Raw genomic sequence first — 27,014 nt, forward strand, 5'->3', positions numbered from 1 at the left:
GACACAGCGGTGTCGCTGATTCTTTTACAAGCAACATTAAAAGAGGTAAAACTGAGAAACGAACCTGTTTTAGTTTATTGCAACCCTTTTATTTTATTTTCGTTCTTTAGAAAAGTCATACCCGGTATCTGTAAAAAATAATAAACATAGTTCTTTGTGAATTGGAAATCTTATAATTAGCATCAGGTTCTCTGATGTAAGCGCTGCCATGCATAAGAAACTTGGGAATTAGCCGTGTGAATACAAAATACGTACGAAATCAAATTAAATAAATGTTGACGTTTCTAAATCAACATTATCTGTATACAGATCATAGATAATTGAAAAAACTAAATAGATCTTTGTTTACTCAATTGCAGGCTGTCCTGCATTCTTTCTTCGTTAATGCCTCTTACTAAAACATTGTGACAATGAATAAATAACCCCTTTAATCCACATTTTGCACTACCAGAAGTGTAGATTGGAGAGGATATACAATTGACAATTCTTTAATTAATTATCATTTTAAAAAAAAAATTTTAGGATGAATCTGTTATGATAATGGTCCTCTCTAATTATAATGCTCTAGTAGGGACCCATAGTTTAGAATTTTGTGACAGGTGTTTCTAATGCAAGTAAAATGGCAATCCAGTGGTTAAAGAAAAGGGCTTGTAACCAGGAGGTCCTCGGTTCAAATCCCACCTCAGCCACTGACTCATTGTGCGACCCTGAGCAAGACACTTAATCTTCTTGTGCTCTGTCTTTCGGGTGAGACATAATTGTAAGTGACTCTGCAGCTGGTGCATTGTTCACAAACCCTAGTCTCTGTAAGTCGCCTTGGATAAAGGCATCTGCTAAATAAACAAATAATAATAGTGTACATAAACATGTTGATTATCATGCAGGTATAGGTATTTTTCTCTGCAATAGTGATCATGCTAATAATTTACACACATAAAAGAATGCCAACCCTTTGTGGCTGTTGATGCCATTTAGTTGTTTCCTTTTAGGCTTATTCCTAATATGTTTAGTATGTTTGGAGGAATACTGTGGCAGCACATGTAAAGTAATCCGAGCATTTAGAATTTCAATTGGAAGTAGTCCCTCTCTTTCAGACACATATTCTGGATATACTACTTGTATACGACTCTGGATGGCGTCTATCTGTAATTAAGGAACTGAAATGGATACGTTTCAGACAGGATCCATCTCAAATCACCTAACCTCAAAACATCTACAAAATAGCAATGAAAAACAGAACACAAGCCATATCCTGTTTATTGCAAAACAGTAGATGTAATACGGATATAAATAGGCAAACAGAATCTTGTTATGGAGGCATTACTCCATTAGAAAATGATTACATCACAGTGCTGTGTGTTCCAGTGTTCTTCAGAGACACAGTAAGGCACTTTCAGGAGTGACACGTTTGGATAATTAACAATTGTATATCACTTTTTTTTGTTGGCCAAAGGTTAATATTGGCATCTAGGAGCTGCACCCATTTTATCTACTGGTTGCTAAGCAACATGGCTCATCAGTAGCTAGATTGGCCATTTTGGGAGGCACTAGGGAGCAAGGAAACACTGGCAAAGCAATAACTTTTGTTTGTGAGAGTGCATAAAGGACAATTGAGAAGAGTTAATGACCCATTTAAAAATGTGCAGAAGTAGCATGAGTTAGAAAATCACCAACAGACAGTTAAATAGATCATAGAAGCTGCGTAATTGAGCATCAAGTGACACTGAACATCTGTAATATTGACTCCTGACCATTAGGGTCTACTTAATGCGCAATTTATTACACATCTAAAATTTGTTTCAAACTGTCACAGGATTTGTTCGATGCATGTTGTTAAATATGTCCGTACATGTTTGATCTGTGCCTTCTAGGCTGGTTCACTCAAGGGAGGAGAGGCAGCTTTGATCTTACTTTATGTAAAAAACTGATCAATAAATCCCAATAAAAGCCATTGATGAAACATTTTGTTGAAATTAATTTTGTAGTAGTTTGATGTTGGTATCGTCTTGCGTTCAGCCCAAAGTATGCACCCAGAATCATATACTATTAATCATTTACCATTCTTTTTTAGATGAGATGAGAGAGTGTGCTTGTATGAGAAATAAGTGCACATTTATACTTCAGTGCAGTGTGTGTATTTACAGACTTTTTTTATAATTTATGTGTTTAACAACTGACCAGTTTGAATATTTGAACACCAGCAGTGCTTGAATACCAACAGGCTTACAGTGCAATCAAGTTAATGAGCTACTGCTTACATTTCCCCATGAAACATGACTCATTTGGTTTAGGCAGTTTTTTAAGACCTCCAAGACGAGAATAATATATTTTGATGATTTGAATTTGCAAGTTCATTATCAAATATGGAGCAATTCTCTTATTCATATTTAAAAGGGAGTAATTTTATTCAAGCTGTGCAACAACGTTGGCTTGCAGTGCCATGTTTTGCTGATATGTTTCCTGTGGTACACCATATTGAAAGCAAAACACAGTTTGTAAAGCATAGTGAAAACAAGGCTAGTCATTGTAAATCCATAGTGTTTGCAAATGTACAGTAATATTGAAAACTCTTTTAAGGGAATGCATAAGTCAACATGCATTGATCGGGAAACATGTGTTTGTGCTTGTTTTGTTGGATTCAAAATAGACTCACATGGGAACTAAAAGTACTGTGGCAGCATAAGCCGCATGGTAAAGAAGTCGACACATTGGCGAACCATAAGGTGTTCCTCTGACAAGCAAAGACTGTCAATTTCCCAGAGCTATCAGAAGTACTGTTGTGAATTGTTCCAAAACCTACAAAACTTCTTTAGAAATGACCAGACACACTGTTAGTGGCTATATTCTTTAAAATACAATAGCTGCCTCTACTTCCCTTAAAGACGTTCAGAAGCTGGTGTGGCACGTGTCTGGTCATGCTGAAGTATTTGACAACTGCTGACTTCCTTAAGCTTCACTGCACACATTTTAACAGAGAGTAAAAATGACAGGTTGTCACTCAGAATTCAGTGGGAGCCAAGCTGAATACAGACACACTGATCCAGCTGCTATGCAAGCCTTTTCCCAATCGACCTGATGTACACCCACCTAGTTAATCTGCTGATTTCCAGACAGCAGAGCAGAAGTCAGATTATTGTAGTGTGTTAATTAGTCTGTGATAAACTAAGAAAGAAAAAGGATGAATTTGCAACCACCCTGAGGGTTTTGACTGCTGCTACTGTGTGCACCTAATAAATTATATGTACAGCTGTGGCCAAAAGTTTTGCATCACCTAGAATGTTAGGATTGAGACACAATTTTAAAAAATAACAATATATGAACATAATTGTGATCTTTTATTTAACATCCTGTAATCAAAGAAACTACAAAATGATATTGCAAAAGTCTAACGGAAGCCATCATAGTAGTATAGTATTTAATGTTAGATTTTTGTTCAGTATATGGGAAAATGCAAAGCTGTATGTAATTCATTCAACTTTATGAAGCAAAATGTGTTAATTCTATAGGGTGATGCAAAACTTTTGGCCACAGCGATTCCAGTGAACATTTCTAAAAAAAAAAAAAAAAAAAGAAAGATCAATTATACTCCATATAAACAGAGACAAACAAATGTTTCGTAATAGCTTTAATACACTTGCCTTCTTGGTAACCTCATTTCTTGATACTTTTCATTTTATAAAGAAAAACTGTGAATATTCGTATTTTATTCATTATCGTGTGAAATAGTGGGCATATTATGGCACAAACTGATTTTATTGTGCCACACAATAGTGATCAGAATGAATATGTGATTTGTATGGTAGTGCATGATAGTGTATTTAAATGAGGCACCCTGCTCTGAATAATGAGATGAGCTTCATTCACACCGGGCGATAATCATAGTGTGCACCTTAAAGTCAGCGATAATTAGTTTGCTTGGAAACCAGGACTTAACCACTGATAGGTGCACTATTTAAACCTTTTCACTGGGCTGAAATCTATCTGGCAACATGGAGGCATTACTTGCATTAAAGTTTTCATATAGAGCAGTGAAAATTACCTGAAAATAATATAAGGTTATATTAATTGTGAATAAACGTGAATTAATGTTATAATTTCATAGATTTTATTTTATAGTTCATTACATTGGTGCAAACAATAGATTGGTTTAATAAAACACTGGACCAGACAAGGTATTATAATTTAAAACAACATCCTCCACTAGAATTAATAGCTCCTCTACCCTTTCACAATAAGCCACTGACCAAAAGACTGTTGGGGCTTTTTATATCACGGTAAGTCTTGGATATTATCCACACATGAAATTATCGTCACAATACATGTAGTGTGCACACTATGGTATTAGCCAAATAGAGTGCACATAAATGAATGCGTTCTCTGTGAGTAAACGGGACAGTAAATTTAGATTTATGGTGCACGTTAGGCTCACTACGTTACAGATACTTTTAGTGCCCTTTCCTAAATGAGGCCCTTTGTTGTTCACACTGTTCATTGTAGCAGATTCCTTGTAACCAGCAGGGTGTTTTTTGTGGAAGAAGTTCTTGCATCTTTTTATTTTTTTAAGTAGATACAGCACTGTCTAATAATTAATATAATACTAATGCATAGTCTAGGTGATGACAAGAGTTCTTTGCTGGCACTTCTATACAACACTGAATAGCAAAAAAAGACATATTTCATCAAATAAAGGGAGACGTTATTGAAACTCATCCTCAATCTCCAGAGAGGAGAAATAGGGAGTAGATGACAACTTCAGAGTAAATAGCTTGTTTCTCTGTGCCTGACCTGGGATCAGTGTTGTTCAACCGCATGCACTCATCAAACAAGCAACTGCACATTGAAGAAATGATATTCCCTCTGTCCCCTGGGGGACCTGCAGTTTGGGTCTGCCCATGAAGGAGCTGCTAGATTGAGAGGACAGAACAGAATTAAACTTTAAAGTGTTACTGAACAGGCTGTAGAGTTGACATTTGAACACATTACTTATCATTGCTGCCTGCAACAGCAGTAGACTCTTAGTACAGAACCATTGCGTTTTCATTGAAAAACACTTGAGAAGGGTGAATTGGAAAGACATTTGAGGAAAGGCACATACTAATGGGATTCTCAATTTTAACACATTTTGAACTTTAACAGGATGGGTTGTATTCAGCTGCAGCCAAAGGTTTTGCATCACCCTATAAAATTAACTAATTTTGCTTCAATCAAATCAGTCAATCAAACTTAGATTTATATTGCATCCTCTGTACATTTGCATGTCTCAGTACGCTTTACATCATCATGAAACAAAAGCCCTATCAAATAACAAGGTTTTAATCTTCGATTTGAACATGGATCTAAAGTTGAATCAAACCCGCTGAATAATGTTAAAATTACATACGGCTTTGTAGTTTTCCATATACTTAATGACAAACTGACAAATAAAAAAATGTGTCATTTCTAATATGAAATACTGTACTACTATTATGGCTTCTGGTGGACTTTTGCGATACCATTTTGTAGTTTCTTTGATTAGAAGATGTTATATAAAAGATCTAAACAATGTTCATATATATATATATATATATATATATATATATATATATATATATAGTGCTACCCTGTTATAACGTGACCTGTTATAGTGTGGACTTGGTTATAACACGGTGAGGTCGTAGCTGCCATTTCCCCCAAAATGCAATTTGACTCGCAAACGTTGGGTGAACGTTCCAGATACTTTATCCTGGTGATGTCATCGTGAATTATGCTAGGATAAAATGTAATAGAAACTCAAAAAAAAAAAAGAAAGAAAGAAAACCTACAACACTGTGATTTTGTTTTATTGTTGTTTTTACATTACCGGATTTAAATGCATTTAAGTTGAAACTGGGGCATATAGTACTAATAAAGCTCATATAAATGGTCTCCTCAAAAGGCAACCTCAGGTCTTGACAGTGGTTTCAATAGCTGGAGTATCAGGCGAAGCAGTATTGTATGAGTTACAGCTGAACATTAATATGTTTTTTAAATCTCTCCTTGTGTAATGTTTGACCTTCTAATGGTGGAAAACCTACCCCTGATACACTCTTTATCTGTGGGAATTAAAAACTCATAAGTTATCTGAAAGCTGATAAGACCCCATGCCACGCTTCTGCTCACCTCATTAATAAAGAAAGCCCTTTGAATTCCCTTATTAGTTGTGAAAACGATTCTGGCCACAGGCAAACACAAGATAACATATTTTCTTTAGGGACCCCAAGCCCTGCCTGCATGTGAATTTCCTTTACTGCAGAACTTAAATACCTGTATTATGCTGAGGGGCTTTAAAAAAAAATACTTTTAATATAACTGTATTTGTTTATCCATTGTATTTAACAATTCAATTGAAACTGCAATATCACACAACTTCAAAGCTGGATAATCTTTCTTTAATATCTTTTCCTGAATATTTTTTTCTAGAAGTATAAAAAACAGCTTTCAAAGAGGAATAAAATCTGAAAGAAACTACACCCTCGCTACATTGCGCTGAAGTCACTAGCCAAAGCATTGTCCACATGACTTTCTTAAACGTTGTACTAAAAATGTTTTTTTTCAAACTTATTTACTCCAAATCTCCCTTTGCACAATATTTAGTGTGTAAGGGAAGGACAAAAACACCAAAGACGGGTCTAAAGAAAATAAGAGACTACTTAAGACTACTTACAATTTCCTAAATGAAACATCTATGGATTTTGTTGTATTTTGTAGGAAAAAAGAGCAGCCCTGTGGCAAAGTGGTTAGTAGATACACAACTATGTGTAACATGCAGCCTAAAACAAGGGTTTCAATCCCAAAATAATATTGCATTAAAACAGAGTAGGAAACAGTACAACACAATACAAAGAAAAATAACACAGTCCAAGTCCAGTGAGTGAAAACGCTGTTTTCGTTCTCTCTCTGTCACAAGCCCTCAGCATATACTGTAGCATACTTATATTGGACTGACACCTGTATACTGTGCACAACAATTTAACTACTCACTCATGCAACTGCATCTTCTCCTTCAAATCTCACTCTTCGTATATCTCACAAATGTTTAACAAACAAAAAAAAGTATAGCTGAACCACAATAAAAAATAACATAATAAAATACCAGCCCTGAACAATCCCACAGGGACAGCTTGCACTCAGAGGAAAATTAAAGAAAATACAACACTTTAGATTGAACCCAAACTAAACCTGTTTTTAATATTATTTTTTTCCTCTTTCAAAACCAGATTCTTTTAAAGGGTTAAGCTCATCTTAACCGAGTTTAGAAAGCAGGGCTGAGTTACCAGTGCAGTTAATTTGTTTTTGCTGAGTCAATTTCTTTGTATTGATTTTGGATCTGGGCAATCTATTGCCAGAAGCTGCAGTTATTTGCAGTTGACAGCATTTGCTTTGTTTGTTTATTCCAGTGGGCAGGTCGTGTCTTGTTTTCTTCTTTTTCTGCCTTCAAACTCAGAACCTGGATAAGACTGGTAGTTCAAGGGTTGTTGTTGTTTTCTTTCCTGAGATGATATGGTCTGATTTTCTTTTTCTTTGACCTAAGGGGCTGTCAAGCCCTTTGGCTTGATATAAACATCATCAGCTCCATGACCCTAATGGTCAGACTGTCTTTTCTAACCTACATCCCTGTGGAACAGGGCCCTCAAGCCCTGAGGATATCGGGCACTGATAAGTCTTCTAATGAAAGAAGATACATTGACTGGAATTGTTCCCTCCGAGGAGCAGTGGCTCCACATCAGCAGTTTCCCTGCTTTAATCGGCATTTTTATCCAACATCAACCAGTGGACTTACTTACTGCCCAAGTTGGAAAACTGTGCGTGTGAAGTAATCAAAGAAGCCGTGCACCTGTACTGTATACATGTTGTTTCTGTTGTTGCCAACTATGCAAAATCTTACCAGGATACAGAAACGGCGTGGAAAAAGGTCATTCCTGTGTATTTGTTTTGCTTTGTTTTAGGAAGTTGCAGTGGTCTGATTGTAGTAGGTCACAGAGTGAGATTTTGGCTAGCAGGATTTGGGATGTGAGTTAGTCGTTTTCCATAAGAAATTATTAATTTTAGGCTTGAAGAATGTATGTTTTATAATTATTATTACTATACTTGTTAGTAGTCGTTGTCTTAGTGAATCTATTAACAAAACACACACAAAACATTATATAACAAAAAATCACAACTCTACATACCATCTCAAGGTGTGGTGACATTTATAACCCACTCAAGCTTCACTCTTGAGGGTTCATCTGGTCACCCCTCCTTGGAAATGATAGCCTTATTATATTGACTTGGGTCTAAATTATTCATTAATAATTATGTTTTGTGTGTGTATGTGTGTGCGTGTGTGTTGTCTGACCCTTTGTTGGCCCAGTGTATTGCCGTAAGGTTGAGAAAGATCACTGTGAAACAGTCTTTGTTACAAGCCAATTATTTGACAGTAATTTACTTCACATCTGTGCATGTCCTGACGCTAAATCCGCCAATTATTTCAAGGAACACATTTCCATTAATGTCAGGCTAATTTAAGGAGGGTGTTTAGAAAATAAAATATTGATTGTCCCAATACTAAGATAATATAAATTCCAGAGACAAATGTTCTTTTAAAGGTACAGTAGTTTATTACTTTACCCTTATGCCATTGTGTAGTTTATTTAAACCACACAATGCTCTACAGATTTGCCCCTTTATTTATGTCTAGGGGTATATTAGCATGAAAAGCCCAGGTTTATCTTTCAGGCCATTATCATATTCAGAAGAGAAGTACAACATAGGCCTGCAATGCATTCACTCGACTTCAGTAGCATAAGTGTCTGGTACTGGGGGGTTAAAACATAAAAAGATTAATGCAAATTGAGCAGGGAACCTGGTCTCTAAGGGTGCTTATGTCTATTACACCTCAGTGTCACACACAGTGTGATTTCTACATTTCTATTATAGTAAGATGTAGGGTTATATAAACATATATTTCTAAATATTTTTTTTATCATTGTGCTTGCAGCCAGTCATTAGCTAAGACAGTTAAGATAAATATCATCGTGGGTAGAGGGTAAAAGATTATCATTAGACCTTATGTTTGATATCAATTCATTTAAACAGGGGCATGTCGGTCATGCCCTTGAGTATTATTCTAATGGCCAGAAATGAGAAATTCACCCAAAATGATAAACTGGTCAGATAATAACTGCAGAAGCTGCTCTATCACACAAGATCATATACTGTATGCTAGCTCAAAATTGTACCACAGAAATCCAATAACTTTTCAGATAATTTTGATTTAATTTTCTTGATTTTGTGGCAAAAAAAGGCTTTTTTATTCATGGATCCTGTTATTCGTGTATAAGTGAAATTTTCATAATAAAACAAAAATGTCGGATATCATTTAAAAGTCACCAGGCAAGTTTCCCAAATCCACAGTAACATTGTCCTGTCTATGTCTTGTTCAACCTACAATGGGAGTTTATCTCCAAACCTTTTACAATCAAGTGTCTTTGACAAGAAATGAACAAGAACCTAAAAACTGGGACATTAGCCGGCCAGTGTGTCACATTCTGACTTACAGCTCATACTTTTTTTTATGTATTCCTAGATTGAGTTTTGTGTAACTTTGTCACCATCGTCTTTTATGATTCAAGAGACTTTAAGGACGAAGCGGAAGCTGTTTCAGATTAAAATCCTAATAGTGTTCAAGATGTTCCTGACTGTACATTTCTCACTTATTGGATTTTAATTGCACAGCTTTCACGGCAGGGGTTCACAATGCTGGTCCCCAATGTCCAGAGCCCTGCTGCTAATGTTTCCACCTGTACCCTAAATTACTTAATTGAACCAGTTTAGCAGCCTCCTAGGTCTTAATCAGTTAATCATTTAATTATGCCTTTAAAACCTGGAGGACCTTGAGAAACACATTTTTGCACTGGTATTCTCTGGTATATGATCTATGTTATCAGAAGACAGAGAAAAACCCAATAGTTGTCATATTTGACACCTTGGGATCTGTTCAGCAGAGAATGCAAGGACAAAGTCACATTTTCTGAAACATTTTAGGGGTATGAAATTGGCAATAAAAAAGTAGCTGCCAGCTAGGAGCTGGTAAATTCATGTTCTGAGCCATTCCTTTCTAGTTTTATACTGTTATAAAAAAATATCTATGCCTGTCAGAAAATGTAGATTGCACTGGTTGCTAAATAATAAAATAACTTACAAAACACCCAACTGTGATAAAGACAACTGGTGTTTTCTGGTATTTTATGCAGTGTTCACGATGAACAAACGCTCATGGTTATCATACTGGTATGTGGAGAGAATGATAGTGTCAGAGCTCTAATTAAAATTGAATGTGAGGTTAAGTTTAAAAATGAAACTGCTTAACATTTATTCTGCAGTCAGATCCATAGTTCAAAATCCTTGTCAGCTGTATCAGCTAATGAACACCATCTCCAGTGGCACTCAAGAAGTGAATTGTAATTGTGGCACCATTAGTTTTCTTTGGTGGCTTGGACACATCTAAACCCAATAAGCGTTGAAAGTATTGGGGATAAGCTTTAACTTCAGAAGTCTCCAGCAGAGTGTTAGGAAATCAATTGTGGACTCTTCTGTGCATTACTGTAAATCCACAGTTGTTTCTGTAGCCTTCTACATATATTTCCACATATACCGCAAAGCACTGTTCCTTTAACAAATTTTCCATATGAAGGCAACAAAGTCATTGACCCATCCACTGATCCAAAGGACTCAGAGATCTGCTTGAAGAGTACATCTGGGACTTCACACACTTTTTGATGGCCTGCTTAGTCAGATCTCAATCCAAACAAGGCCCTGCAGTAAGCAGTACAAACATGACCTACGCTTCGAGGAAGCTGAACTACATGACTCGGGTCTGCAATATTTATGTGTTAGGGCATTAGAATTAAGATCTACTGCTATTGAAATTGACGCTATAGACTTGATATTTATTCCTGGCCTGAACTGCAAGGAAACATGATTTCAGTTCAGTTTGATTCAGCTGCCCTTTACTGAACCCACCTGGAGGTTTGATTAACCAGTTTTCAAAATGTTGCTGCACCTTATTGACATTTTTGTTATGTGATCATAAAGCTGTTAGTGACAGTTTCTTTTTGTGCCAATTATACTCAAGCCTTTTTTATAGTGGAAAGGAGTTTCACTTGACATATATTCTTTCCAAAGCTCTTCCAGCTAATTTTAGAAGGGTACATTTCCAAATGTTTTCACGGTTGGCTAAATGCAGTTGGATGTTCTGTTTCAAAAGTTTGGGGTTGTGTCTCAGGTAAATGATTATTTTTCTATACTTACTGGAAATTTTGAGGTTGGCTGTAATGGATACCCTTTTAGTTAGAAGCATTACTTTTCCTTTTATTTTATTACACTAGAACAGCTTGTGAATGTCTGAATGAAAACACATATGCAGAGTTTGCTGGTCTGATCCAAAACAAGAGTTATGCAGTTTTATATTGCAAGCTGCTAGATCATGCTGTGTTTCTTTAGGTTCTGTAAATGAGTCATAGTTTAGAATGAAAGTTTAAGTTCTACATTCCACCCACTAACATGAACACACGTCCACATGCATACTGTACTGTTCGAGAATCTTTTGAATCTAGTATCTGTAGTGGGTCTGTAAAGAAGAACACGAAGCCTTGGCCCATTTCTTTGTGGACTTGTGTCCGCATTGCAAAGAGCATCACTGGGCATTGGATTGCAATGGAAACTGTTCCAGTGACACTAACATGGAACGTTTGGAGCATATCCTGTTCCTCTGTGCTCTGTAGATAAGTGGAGGTCTGCAGTTCATGAGATAGTATCACCAAGAGAAATTGGCTGTTCAAATGAAGATATTTTGAGGGCATGTCTGGGCTGTGATTGGGAAGCACATTGCATGGACATTTTAAATAAGTAAAAAAAACTGTAGCCGCTTCTTTAAAATGCAAAAAACTTTCAAATTGTGCTCTTTAGGAGACATTTGAGACATATCCGATTCTCTGAGAAGTAAAACAGACATAAATGAGCAGCACATTATCTTGCTTTTTTTATAGCATACAGTATAGAACTTGCTTTTTTTATAGTTATTTTTATAACTACAGCATGACCCTTTTTTACTTTGCCGCAATAGCACAGAAAGTTATTGAATTAGTCCAGCAAAGAATTGAGTGTACTGAGTAAACCTACAGTACAACATTTGATTCATTGCGAGCAACTAGACGAGACACTTATGAAGACATACTGTTTTGCACTGCTTACTTGGCAGGGTTATACGACTTTCCAGACATTTAGGTCACACACTGCCTTGTGCTTTTAATCCCGCACGCAATGTCCTTAAAACGTTGTATGCATTGAGGAGCAGTGCAAAATAAATCTGGTTCTTTCACATTTTGCTAGGTTTTTGCTTTATTTTAATAGCATAATTTGTTATACCTTAAGCAATTGCAATATTTTATTGTTGAAACTGGCATACATGCTTTCTTTTCATGCTACTACAAATACAAGTGTTGCTGACAAAAAGGTCAACTTATTTGTACACATGCTAGCCCCAAAGTAGAAAAAAAATGAACTGCAGTAGCTAGGACATGTTCTTTCAGAAGCCAGACAAAATAAGTGCATGAGCAGGAAATATATTCTAAATTGATTTTGCTCAAGTTTCAACAAAATGCCACCAAATGAATCCTAAAAAAAATATGGAACGCTCATCACACGTTTGGAGTAAAGCCAGTAAGATCCATTAGTCTTAGAAAACCATTATTTCACAAAAATGAATACAATCAGTTAGGAAAATCAGTTTTGTGCAAGCCATACTTCAAAGTGATTAAAGTACTCCACTGTAATGTGTATTGCAGTTAACACTAGAATAGTAAACGTTACAGCATAATATAATGGACTTGCAGTAATTCCGGTTGCCGTTGCTAATAAAAAACAGTTTTCAATTGGCGTATGTGGTTAAATAAAGTAGTGATGATACAGGTCTTTCAACAGCATTCAAGCGTACTGTAGTTAAACACAGTGGACTAAATACGTCCGAATACTTTAACCACTTGGACATATTTACAGCGCTGCAGTTTTCTACAATACATTGCAATATCTATTCTATAATACTGCAGTAAACTCTATTAACTACTGGATGGTAAGAAGTGAAGAATACTGTGACCGCATTTCAGCACTTACAGGACAGAACTTCAGGTTATTTCATATCAATTTACTTTAGAAACTGCAGTATTTTGTACAGGCTGAAAAACTAAGTAACCACTCAAAAACTGCTCAAAAACAAACTGAAATGAATTACTGTGTCACTTACATTTTTTATGAGCTTGGCCGAATAAATGTTCAGGCCACATTTTTTAGAGGCATCCTAATAGTATTTGTAATCTTATTTGCAATCTGAATTTTGTTTAAACAGCTGACTTGTGGATCAATTGTGTTTATTTTAATAAAAACAAACCAACCCAAAATCCTCAAGAAGAAAAGCCAGAAGCAACTCAATTTGCATACGAATTGAAACAAAAAAAAATTGAGCTAATGTAATAGCCTGCTAGACATTTTAATAAATTTCATTTATCAGTTGACTTACTTCAATGAGCATTGTAAACACAAGATTAGTAACAAGAAAAATATTCAGATTAGAATTCACATCAGAAAAATAGGGCAGAGGGTTCCTAATTACTATAGGGTACCATAGTCTATATCTTCTGTATGTAAATGGAGCATTCCTCTGCTTCAAAATACTTTGTAGAGGTTACAGTGTACATACAATATACACATTGTACTGTAAAAGGGAGAGAAAAAAATATCAATGTTATCATATGAGATTACTGTACATACTACATAGGAACCCTAAATGAAGCATGGACATGCAATGAAGTCAACGGTGCTGGAGGCTTTCTGAAAGTGGGTGTGGGGTGTGGGGTGTGGGGTGTGGGGTGTGGGGCAAGATCCACAGGTGAGGGGGCTGAGGGGTAGCAACGCTTTTCAGGAATATTTTTATTTTTATTTTTAGCTAATATAAAATGCACTTTTATTTCGCCCAAACATCTTAACTGTAAAATAAATAACCAGGTTACAAAATTTAATGGGAAAGCGTGAAGTCCATGTGAATTGAGTAACCATTTCCAGTGTTTGCATTTTTGTATCTGTGTTTTATCGGTTAAAATCGAAATGTATGTATGTATTTTTGTGATCACACAACCCCCCTCTAATAGCCTTGCAACCCTCTTTTGGGTCGGGACCCCCAGTTTGAGAAACGCTGGTCTAGGACATTGACATGGAAACATCATAACTTTATAAATGTATCTTCATAATTGTGACTGCCACTGTATTGGGTTGACCTTCTGAGGATCTGATCACTCCTGTTTATATACTTTCCCAGTGACGTTTAAGTTAAAGTTAAAAGTACAACACAAATAGAAATAAGCAGTGTTGGGGAAGTTACCAAATATAAAACAGATATTTGTTTATGTTAATTACACAGATATTAATCAAATTCAAAGACCAAACTTAAACTGTAAGCTGATATGTATAGATAGATTTGTGATTTTCAGTTCAGTGATTTATGGGACTTCAATGACAGTGTTTTTTTCAGGATGTTGACTTTGTATTCCCCAAGAGTATCTGTGGGTGTGTTTCTGAAGACCATGTAACACCCTTTACACATTACTGGTTCCAAAACCAATACACAGAAAAAAAACAGAACTGGGTCCCAGCTACTATACATGAAAATGTCGCTAAGGATTATTCATTTGGCATGCCCTGTGCTACAGTAAATAGAATTTTGTGAGATGCATACAGTAACCTTACACTTCACCTCAAGGTCAATAGCCTTTCTATAGAAGTTCAGCAATCTTGTTTTATGTGCCCTGTGTTTTGTGTATACAGGAAGATGGAATGTGATGCATAAAATCATTGTTTTTAAGGTCAATGATGTTGTGAACAAGGAGTTGAACATGCATGTTTTAAAAAAACAAACACAGATAAGCTCATTTACATCTGTGTATGAATGATGCCAATTATATAGGGTGCATTTAATGAACAGAATCTCAGCCATTTAAAAAATATCACGTAGAAATGTCAACACTCAAAAGGTCCTTCTTTTATACTACAGTTTTTTATACCAAGGTTTTGACATCACAATTAACCCTAGTTCACTGTTATGATTTAAATAGTACTTCTGCTATTATTGACTCTACTGTGCCTGGTAGCTGGGTTAAGAAAAATGTAAACCTGTCTGATTAGACAATGGCCAACCAGTATCTATCCTCTAAGTATCGACGGATACCCTTTACTGTATATGGTGAGCATGAAGTGACACTGTAAAATGCACCAGTTTTCAGTCGGCAAGTATAGGTGATCTTGTTATTAAGTCAGGGCTTGGTGATTTATAACTTTGTGTATCTATAAAGATATAATATTTAATAAACAGTCTCTTGCATAATCAGACTCACTCAGTAATCTGCTCCTGTAGAGCCTCATTAATCTTACACTGTGGCTAATCACATCCTATACTAGTATTTGCGAGTGTATTTCACCAGGCCAACATTATTCAAATCCATTTTTCACATTAACAACCATCTGTGTGAGCTTAGATTCAATCCAGCTGCCATATATTCTATGAGCCTGTCATTTTCCAGCACAGGTATCCAAATCAGGCAGTGTCAGCCAACCAAACATAAAGTGCTGTTCATACAGTGACCTTTAAGTATTTTGAAGGGAGACAGTAAAGTTTTTTGTGTGTGTTTTTTGTGTTTTTCTTGGTCCAAAATGTCTTGAATTCTAATATAAACGTAAAGCTCATAACTTGAAACGAACTGCTGTAGCATGTCTCCTAAAGGTTTAGATGCGATACGATAATCTGAAAACAAGAGAAACAAATGAGAACAATCTCGGATGATTTTTTATTTCAGTGAGATGTACCTTTTGAAGTCTCAGTGGCCATCTGTCCCCTTTTGCAATGTGGCAAATTAACAGCAAGTTTACAAGGAATGTTGCTTTGATGGATTGTTATGAATTTAGTGGCAAGATGAAAAGCATAGAAAAACATAGAATAGCATGATATTTATGTTTTTACAATAAAGGCTGGTAAAGCACCACAAGAGGGCAGAGTGGCTTCTAAGTTTCTTATGGTATGTTTTAGATACAAGATATATATATATATATATATATATATATATATATATATATATATATATATATATATATATATATATATAATGTACCATCTGCATAAGGTTTGTGATGTCATTACATGGCGATACATGGTCTAGAATTTAAGGTGGGGTTCTGATTTTCAATTTTAACCATTAAACACAGATAAAACACCCAGAAGCCAGAATACACCCTGACCAAACAAACAACTCTTACAAACTTATCCGCACTGGTACTGTATACCCCTAACCGAGCATCTGTGGTCACTGAGGTGACATGACCATATCAGGTTACCCACAATCCTGAACATAGTTTAGTTCCACAACTTCTCAGTCCTCTGGCACCAATGCCACCCTAAGTGTTGAGTTAATTCCCAGAAGTCCCTGTTTATACCACCGTAAATTGCTATCTCTGACTGTATAGACTTGTCTGCCATGCTTAATCTGAGTTGCTGTAAGATGCAGATGAAAGAAATGCTACTTGGCAGGGTAATTGTCCCAATAAACCCAAATCCGTAACCAACTGCTGTCGTGAATGAATAAAGTATGTCTTTAAAGCACTTACTGATCTTAAAATGTTCTAAAGAATGCTAGTCTGTCATATGAAATATATATTGTATATACACAGGCCCATAACAATACAAACAAGCACCTAATTTGCACTGTAGAGTTGTTGTCAGGTTTTTTTTTTTTTTTACTATGAGCAGTAAGTAGTACCCTGCAAGTTTAGAATATCTCTCTGAATGTAGTTATTCTTTATGTTATTTAGCTCTGCTGTTCACTTACAAACAAACTCAAAGACGTCCAGTGGGTTTTGTGATTCACAAACCTTTTAGTTTTTACCCTCCCCAGTGGCACTAATTGCTGAGCTTGTTATTTCCCCAATGTGATACTTGCTAATCCAAACAATGCCATGTACTGATGGATTATGCTTCTCTGTTGGTTTACTTCCAACTAAAGGTTGTTGAAAGTGGAGGAAATAAAATGATTTCCCCTACCCTAGAAATGAATAGGTGCAGCTTATACTTCCAGACATTAGTACATATTTAAAAGGAAGAGAAAGATGTGTTTGTGCAGTTTAGGAATTTGATACTGTTTGTGACTGCGGCAGGGCAAATGCAAGGTTGGCAGGGATGGGGTTAATTTTGTCCCTGCCAGCAATAACAGGTGTGGCCATTCCCCAATGAGGTAATTGAGTGCTGATTGGGGAGTGGTATAAAGGAAGAGCAAAATCCTTAGGTGAGTTAGGTGTGCGTGTGCGTGTGCGTGTGCGTGTGCGTGTGCGTGTGCGTGTGCGTGAGCGTACCTACCTGTAGCAGATATTTACTTCATTTAGTTATCTAGGGAATTAATCCCAACTACAAAATTTGTTTTAACTTGTATTCCAATTATTGCCCCCAAATAGAAATAATTGCAATAGGAATGTACACAATGGACTCTATAGAGTAATATCCATTGGGTTCAGATCCATCAATCCTGGTGAAAATGTAACATCGATAGAATATTAGACTAGATTATTAATTAGTACAGTGCGTAGTAACAGATCAAAAACAAACGCAGACACTGGTTAAAGGTATAACTACATCAATTTATTTATAGCACAGACTAACAACACAACATAGAGAATTGCTAAATACCAGTGGTCAAGCTAGCTTAATGTGAGAAGAAAGGAGATTTAACAGTCAGTATTGTATATCAGACCTGAATTCATACCACACTTTTACATAACATTTAGAAATGCTTTCATGTAACCTTTGAATTCAGAATATATAATAACTTGGATTAATATACATTTCAACAAACATTATTTAGATAAGGAATCATATGCTTAATCTATGTGCCAATTGAAGTAATATGAAAAGTAGAGTTATATTTAATAGTCACGCTACAAGGTTCCCAGTGTTGCAGGCAGCAGGGTTGCAGCTGGGTGTCTTGTGGTGACGTCAGCAGCGGGAAGTCCAAACAGAATCGTAATCTTGCAAGCAGGAACATGATACTTTAGCTGATGCACAGTCATTGGGAGATACAAGACCATGAGTACCCAATTCTTATGGCATTTGGAAGGTGCACTCAATTAATTGAGTGGAGAAACTGCAGTTTCTAGAACAAAGTACTTGATCTCGCTCACATTTCTTTCAAGTAGGCAGACAGGCATGTTGCTTGGAAGATTGTATCAGATGGTTTCCATAACAACGGGTACTTCACTCAGGCTATGATGTAGACTAATTCTTCATAGGATGCTGGCAGTGAGTATCTTTGATGAAGGGAGAGCACGTTCCTTGAAGTGATCGCGTCTTGGATGGATGGGAGAGAAAGTCCTGGATGAGTGAGAGAGCACCTCTTGGATGGGAGTGAACATGGAATAGAGCACGTAGAAAATAGGACAAACACAAGCTTAAACGCATTTAGGATAACCAATCAGAGAAGCTCTTGGCAACCTCTTAGGATTGGTTAATTCGATAAAGAGGATGAACATACCTCCATCGGACTCTGTGTTAGGAATATTTCAAATACCGTGCCATAAAACTACAACTCAATTAGCATTCTTACAAGCATTGAGGATAGCATGGTTTAAACCAAAAATCTCATAGTAAGGTAACTCTTTCTGAGTAATCTTGGAATTAACTACGGGTTTTAGTTTCATCTTCACCATGAAATATGCATTTGGTACATACTAAACATTTGAGTGTTTGTAGTAAAATAACTTGTATGACTTGTAATACTCCCAGTGTTATGGTTTTACATACAAGAACATTTCATGCCTATGTACATTTATATCGTATTAGATTTAATACAAAATAACAACAAATATATTTTTTAGACATATCTTATCTCTGTCCATTGACTATTACCAAAGTGTGCTGTCTGTTTTATTCATTAGATGTTGCTGTTGCCCATTAACCCTTGAAATGCCAGTCCTTTCAAATTCCTGGTTCCAGGAAGTCTCTTTCCAGTATAATAAATTAATCAAGTCCCTTTGAAGCTTGGATAGGGTGACATTTTCTTGTGTTCTGGCAGATAAGAGGTTAGATCTGTTTCTTTCTTTACATAAACAAATGCAAGTTAAGTGTTTTAAGGGGGAGGGAAGATAAAACACAGAATGGCATTCTCTTCTTTGATAAATAAACATGCGCAACATCGCTCCACTGCAGATTTCTGTCTCTGGGTCTCTTTCCTGCCGGTAACATCTTGGACCGTGACGCTATCCTGTCACAGTGACATTGATGTATTGTAGTGGATCTCGTACAGAGAGCACATTGAAAAATTATATATTGGTGCTGGAACGAAATTGTGTCTGTGATGCACCAGCAGTGGTATGTACTGTCCCAGAAAACCTGGTTTTAGACGCCATCATAGGCATCAGTAATCATCTCCATACTCCATGTCTTTGGTCGATGCTGATATCCTTCCCTGTTTTTAACCACTCACTAACATCTTTGTGCTTTGCAATTATTTTGGTGGGGGGGGGGGGGGGGGGGGCAGTTATATTTAATTATTTCAATATTAATCCCCTACACAGCAGGCATTACTAGAAAGATAATTGACTGTGGCAACAGGGGAGGGTTCATAATCAAAAACAGCATCAATTATCTAATGCCTGTTCAGAGTGCATTGTTGCTGATATGATATTAATTGATTGCTGTGCTTGGTTGCCTTGGTTTAAAAAATGAAGGGTTACATTGAGAGTTTTGCATTGCTAAGCGTAGTCAGGATAGTGGTTAATATCTACATAATCTAATGTAGTTGACTAGTTTAGGATTTAGAATGTTCATGCTTGTTAGGAACCTGTTCACCTCTTCTAAAAACTCCTGACTGAAAATGTTGTGGGTTTCTACTCAGAATCTAGCTTGCCTACTTCAGGCAAGATTTCAGGCTTGTGACTGCTTATGCTGGTGAAGGCTGTCTTCTTTGGAACGCAGCTTGACTGAATTGAATCAAACTTTGCTTGGGCACTTGCTACAATAAGCTACTGAACACACACAACAAGAGTATTCAGGGTCACTTGTTTTTGTACTGTTTCATTCAATTGAATTAAATCAAACTTTGCATCAGTGAGTTATTGAACATACAGTACTATTCATGTAGATCACACAACAGGAGAACAACATTCAGAGAAACTTCTTTTTGGAATGTCTTACTGTACTTCCCTGAAATTCACATTTTCATGTACACATGCTACAATGCTACAAAGTTATTGAAAATATGATTCTTGAACACAGCACAACAGGAGAAGTGTGCAGGGTTGTTTTTCTATCACTTGTTTATATAATGGTGTATGGTTCATTGATTGCACAATCCATATGCATTGTGTTTAATCTGCTACATGGAAAACCAAGAAAGGGAGATCTTGCATCCCTTCACATACTGTAAACCGAATGTAATTAATTTAATAAAAAGAGGAATTGATGTCCCTTTGAAAAGGATGAATTAAGCTTTTCTGTTGATGGTTTTATTCTTCTTTCAATGGTGCGTGTCCCTCTGTTGCTATACTGATTGATTAGCACCAGCGGATTGGTTTAAATGATTGATTGGTTGCAGATGGAAATCTATGGGGCTTTAACCTGACACATCAGAACATTGTCCTCATTAAATGCTTCTACTGACAACTTGAGAGTCGGGTTTGCCAAAAGCAACTGGCTCCTGTTGTGAGCTCACAGGAGGGTGAAGTTGTTTGTGGGGCTGATAAAAAGAAAACTAGTTGAAAATAAAACCTGTACCTTTCTCTCTCACTCTGTTTTACTCTCTTTCTCTCCTCCACGTTCTCCTATACCGCCCACGCCAATTAAACTATTACATTCACCTGTGGCTGTGCATAGGCAGCCACAAAACACACATTTCTTAGTGTGCCCTGCCACCTCCTCTCCCTATTTATTCAAATAGTTAAGAAACCCTTTGCTATGTTGAGAAGAGGGAATGTCATCTTATTATTATGAGTTTCTATTGTGAAAAACAAATGTTATTTAATAATCAGTCAATACATTGTGTGCCGAAAAAGGCTCTAATGACTTTTAGTTTGGGGGTTTAAAGGCAAAAAAATCATCGAAATGGTATTTGATTGCGATGTAAAAGGAACAATTGAAAGCATAAGGCGTTGTAATGTTCGAAGAAGTATGTGTGGCTTGCAGGGTTTGACGTGGTAGATGATGATTTACAGCAAATAAAGTCCTGGCAAAATCTGAAACCAGAGCAGTCCTGGGGATGACCTTTACCAGGATTAGTGCAGGATTGGAGTCGTCCTAAAGTACAAACACAGGCAAAATTATTCCTTTGCCCTCCGAGACTCATGGAACATTTACTCAGTGACTTGAGCAAATTTCACAGCTGCTGCAAACAAGGACCATGCCTCTCCTAGTGGAAGAGCCTAATGAGTCCTCCTCTTGTGTAAGTGTTAACCCTTCCATGGGCAAAGCAGAAATCTTCATTGCAGACAATACACAGCTAATATAGTCTCTTTGAAGGTTTAACAGATGTTATTTGACTTTTTTACATTTTCCTTTAACAAAAAAACCCCTTCAATATCTAGTGTCATTAGAAGTGGAGAGTTATTATTATTTGTTTATTTAGCAGACGCCTTTATCCAAGGCAACTTACAGAGACTAGGGTGTGTGAACTCTGCATCAGCTGCAGAGTCACTTACAATTACGTCTCACCCGAAAGACAGAGCACAAGGAGGTTAAGTGACTTGCTCAGGGTCACACAATAAGTCAGTTGCTGAGGTGGGATTTGAACCAGGGACCTCCTGGTTACAAGCCCTTTTCTTTAACCACTGGACCACACAGTCTCCTATATGTTCAATCCATTTTTATATCTACACCATTTTTTAATGGGTTCTACTCTGTGTGTAAAGTATGCATTGAATGCAACAACAACATGGTTATTCTTGAACTGCTTCACCAAAACAAGAAGCCCATTCTACAGCACTGCTATGTTAATCTGATATGTGCAAACCAGCTTGGCTCTTGTTGTTCAGCGGTTAATGTGCTCGCTCAGAGAGTTTATGAGAATAATGGTGATTAGTAATCGGAATATGTCAATATGTAAGACATATGTAAGATAGTCCTTGAAGGCTTGGATAGTTTTGTAAAGCACAATTCTAGCAGATTGTAACATACAGGACACCAGTAATTATTATGATAATTATTATTATTTTACTTTTTTAGCTGGTTTTCCTCTCTTGATATTTGTTGAATTAGCTGTATTGAAAAAGAATGTAAAATGTGCAGCTGATGCATGCTGTATCCCTAAGAGTTTTATGGTTATTCAAATTAATAGGTTGATTTGCATATTTTTCTAGGAACAGGAAAACTACAAAGTGTAAGAAAAGGGTTTAGAATCCTAAACTAAGTGGTACATATTTAATGTGTTGCAGTGCTACCAAAACACTTGGAAATAAATGACACTTCTTTTGTGACATTTTCCTTAACATGCAAGGGCTAGCAACAAATACACACGTGAAGGTCACATTTGCAAGTATTATCAGGCAGCTTTTAATTAGGGATCTTGTAAATGTCAATGAACCTTATCAACTGACCCACTGCTAGATTGTAAAATGATAAATAAATAAATAAATAAATACATGCAATGCAACCTAAAGACTGGTCCAAATTTAATAGAGGTTAGTCTATGTTTTCTTAAAGCCAGCCTATAAATAATGATGTTTAGAAAACCAAGACATATAATATGGATGCCATATTCACAACTTTTTCTTGGGGTTCACTGTTAAAAATTGTAACAGGCAAAGTAAGGTACCACTCATAATTGCAAATACCATAATATATCAAGGGACATTTGAAGCTGTGTTGGTGTTCAAGTACATTATTATTATTATTTGTTTCTTAGCAGACGTCCTTATCCAGGGCGACTTACAATCGTAAGCAAATACATTTCAAGTGTTACAATACAAGTAATACAATAAGAGCAAGAAATACAATAACTTTTGTTCAAGCAAAGTACAAGTGTGACAAACCACATAAATACAAAGCTGCACCAGTTCTTCATGGTCATACCTGGTTTCTGATAATAGAGCTACCTGTACCACTGTAGAGCAATGAAAAGGTAATATAGCCTTGGTGTATATACGTACATTATGAGTAGTGTTCTGCATTTCCAGTTTATTTTCCGAATTTTACCGAAAAATGTCATGGTTTATCTATTTTCTAGGAAATACACAATATTTTGATTAAAATGCTGTTTTATTTTGACTCTGACATTGTAATAAGCAGCCCTACACCGTATCCTTGGATACAGCAGGTACGTTTAGACGTCAGAGGAACAAATAACTTTCAAAGGTGGTTCTCTGTCACTTCACAAACACATTATCACCTAATTATGTTGGCCAATCAAAGTCTGATTGTTGTGGCAATTGCAGAGCATAGTGACTACTAGTTTGTTCAAAAACTAAATTCGAAATACACGAAAATATTATATTTTTAGTGGATGAGGAAAGGGGAGAAAACGTAAATCAGTTTATGAATATTCAAAAGAAATGGAATGTTTCAAAGTATACAAAAAACAAACATAACAGAAGTGGATCAAGGCAGAGGATGCATAGCGCTGCAAATACTGCTGCATTGAGGTACATGTTCGCGCTGACAATGAAAGAACATACTGAAAAATACGCGACACATTAAACTAAAACAAGGACATGAACTGAGAGACAAGCAATCCATTTATGCGGCTTTTACACGCACTTTAATAAAAGACAGCGCAGAATGACTGTTTTAATGAGTTTGTCAGAGAGCTGTGCTTTGCTGGACATCCACTGTTTATTGCAGGTATGTATTGGTGACGTCGTGCAACAGTACTGTCTGTCCATCAGCTAAAACACTGCCTAACGCTGACAATCTTAATCGTAAATATTTGACAGAAAATAGCGATGCTTTACTTGGTAAACTTAAGGAATGCATTGATGGAAATGTCCAGTGTGATTTTTGACGCATCTCCCAATGGCTTGCACCGAAATATACATATATACTGTGTGTATATATATATATATATATATATATATATATTAAAGATAAAAACTGAAAACGCGAAACACTACTTATGAGTCATGCGCAGTACATGACAGCTTTGAGTGTAATTTAAATTCTGACACAGCTATCATTATAGCAGTGTAGCCAACACTGTTGTTGCTAATATGCCCCTTGCTTATAACGAATATGATGGTAATAATTGATCATTCATGTTCTGCAATCTTAGTCCTTTTTATTATTATTTACTGGACCAATTTAGTGTGATGTTGGTCTATTTGTCCTTCCGCAGACCATTGTTCCTGTGACTGTAATGGTTTAAAGAAATGGCTTTAAATTGAACTCAACAATCTTTCTTTTTTCTTTCTTGATTCATCCCTGTACAGAATTTTGTGAAGCCGTTGCTGGGCGGCCTGTCTCGTATGCTGCTTTTTTAAGAATTAAGCCGGACAGTTCATCTGCTTTTCTCAATTCAAAGAGCAGACCTCGCTACTCCAGTCACCGGTCTTCAGCATCGAATGGGTGGCAGGCACTCTCCAATCAACATTTGTCTTCAAAGAATGCATTCTATCTTTCTGATGCTTTGCAACAGGATGGTAAGATATTTTCTTTTAAGTTGTTTTTTTTTAAGTTTGCAAAGTCTTCTTTCTGTTTACTCTGTGAAGCAAATAAACACAGAAACAGATTTTTTTTTTATTCCAACGCTGCCGATGGAATATACTGTAACGCAGGCAATCCACACACAGGCATAGGGCAGGCGCGAACCCGGGACCGCTCGCGTTAAAGCACAGCGCCAATACCGCTGTACAAAAGAGCCGGTGTTAAGACGACTTCAGTGTCCCTAGGATTCATGTGTCCCCGGTGGATGTGCGCATGCGCTTGCAACAAACCTTGCGATCTGCCAACGGGAGCGTGTGATTCCTCGCTCACAACGCAAAGCGCGTAACCATTGTAATCCACTACGTAACACCGGCTTCTTTGTAAGGAGCGTATATAGGGCTTATGTCTTTGTGTGTGGTTACGTCACCCACCAGCCCTGCTGCTGCCTTTCCCCGTGCATGCTACACTCTCCTCTACCAGCCTCAAGTCCGCCCCGGACTTGTTCACCAAGCTACAGTCCGACGAGTGCATGCCGGGGTACCTGCGCCCACTCTAACACCAATGCAGCAATCTCGGTCAACGCAGGCAGGCGCATCACACAGGGGTAAGCCCGATATACGCTCCATACAAAGGAGCCGGCTCTTTTGTACAGCAGTATCGACGCTATGTTTTAATGCGAGAGGTCCCGTGTTCACGCCTGCCCTCCGCCTGTGTGTGGATTGCCTCGCCTTGTGTGATGCGCTTGCTTGCGTTCACCGAGATCGCTACAAACTTAACAAAAAGCCTGCATGCGCATACTGTATATTTCTAAAGAAACGATAATTCTGTATTCCTGATTGATTGCCTTGCTATAGCAATACAATAAACAATCCTGACTCTCTCCAAACACGAAATATGTATTAATTATATCAATTTAGAAGCTTGTTAACATGCGAAATCAAGCTGTGCAGCAGAATTGCTATGTGTATTCGTTACGCATTGAATATAAATATAATGCATAATTCAATATGTTTTCAATGCGTAAAACACCCAGTATGCATCTTATCTAGAGCGCTGGCATCTAGTATTATAGCCTTATAACTTTTCCTGTAAATGTCTGTTAATCTCATTTCACAGGGACTCAGTTTTATTAAAATCTAGATTACATTCCATTACACATTTTTTAAATAGACACACTAGTGCAATATTCTCATCAGCAGTGTGGAATAGTGGTTAGGGCTCTGGGCTCCGGAGGGTCGTGGGTTCAATCCCCAATGGGGGACACTGCTGCTGTACCCTTGAGCAAGGTACTTTACCTAAATTGCTCCAGTAAAAACCCAACTGTATAAATGGGTAATTGTATGTAAAAAATAATGTGATATCTGTATAATGTGATATCTTGTAAAAATTGTAAGTCGCCCTGGATAAGGGCGTCTGCTAAGAAATAAATAAAAATAATAATAATTCTCACTTGTGCTAATTCTTCTGCAAACTAATTGAAATGTGCCTCCCAGAATCAAGCTGCCATGTTTTCTTATGAAGGATTGGGATGTGTCATCTGCCTGTGAGTTGAGAAGACCCATGTTAAAACACAGCTCCTGTTCACCTGGGTTTAAAAACACAAGGGCATTAATGCACCCTTCCAAACAAACAGGGTTCCCTTTATACTGTAAATACGTTAGCTTACGATGGAAATACTTGCCAAAGCTTATCCAATACCAGTTCCTGTGAAAGGAGCTGAAATGTGAAACCTTTTTAAGTCATTTTTCAATTTAACGTGGATTACATTGCCCCACAACTATAAACTATGATAACACCCTGGGGATACCAGTCAGAGCTCTAACAGAGCTACTTTCCTCCCTCCATTATCCACAGTTGTATTCCCTAGTTGCTATTGTTTGGCAGATGACCACAGGAAATAAAATGCTCTGAAGCATACTTAAGTTTCTTAGATCACACACTGCAAGTCATCTTTAGTCTTGCCTTTCTAATAAAATCCACAGTACTGAATGCAGCATAAAGTAGTTATTAATCTCATAAATCGTTGCATTATGGGTTGCATAACTTGTCTTTTTACTTGAGATTAATTAAATGCAAAAGTTTCTGCCTGCATAAGCTTTGGATAAAGAGGATTACCTCTAGCTCATTGGTGTCCTTGTCATTCTGCTTGACTGATACTTATTTGGTCTGTTTAGTTCTTCTTAAAGATTGTCATGTGCCTTATCTTGATATCTAGAGTGTTTATAGTTAACAAACACACTGTATGTATTCATGGTGGCTATAGCATGTTTCCTGACCACAGAAAAGGCCTACATGTGCCCTA

At 36.9% G+C, this 27,014-nt stretch overlaps 1 protein-coding gene across 5 annotated transcripts in view; it reads left to right on the forward strand.

The window, feature by feature from the left end:
• Positions 1-27,014, forward strand: part of LOC117405904 (contactin-5) — a 201,425-nt gene that overhangs the window by 100,469 nt on the left and 73,942 nt on the right. For 4 of the 5 annotated variants that reach the window (XM_059028266.1, XM_059028263.1, XM_059028265.1 and 1 more), the window contains exon 3: positions 24,499-24,708. The exons of the other annotated variant lie outside the window; for it this stretch is intronic. In XM_059028266.1, the coding sequence (XP_058884249.1) occupies positions 24,499-24,708 (210 nt within the window). The remainder of the gene's footprint in view (positions 1-24,498; positions 24,709-27,014) is intronic. 5 annotated transcript variants of the gene reach the window in all.

The sequence above is a fragment of the Acipenser ruthenus genome, chromosome 8 (genome assembly GCF_902713425.1).
Source record: "Acipenser ruthenus chromosome 8, fAciRut3.2 maternal haplotype, whole genome shotgun sequence".
Taxonomy (NCBI): Eukaryota; Metazoa; Chordata; class Actinopteri; order Acipenseriformes; family Acipenseridae; genus Acipenser; species Acipenser ruthenus.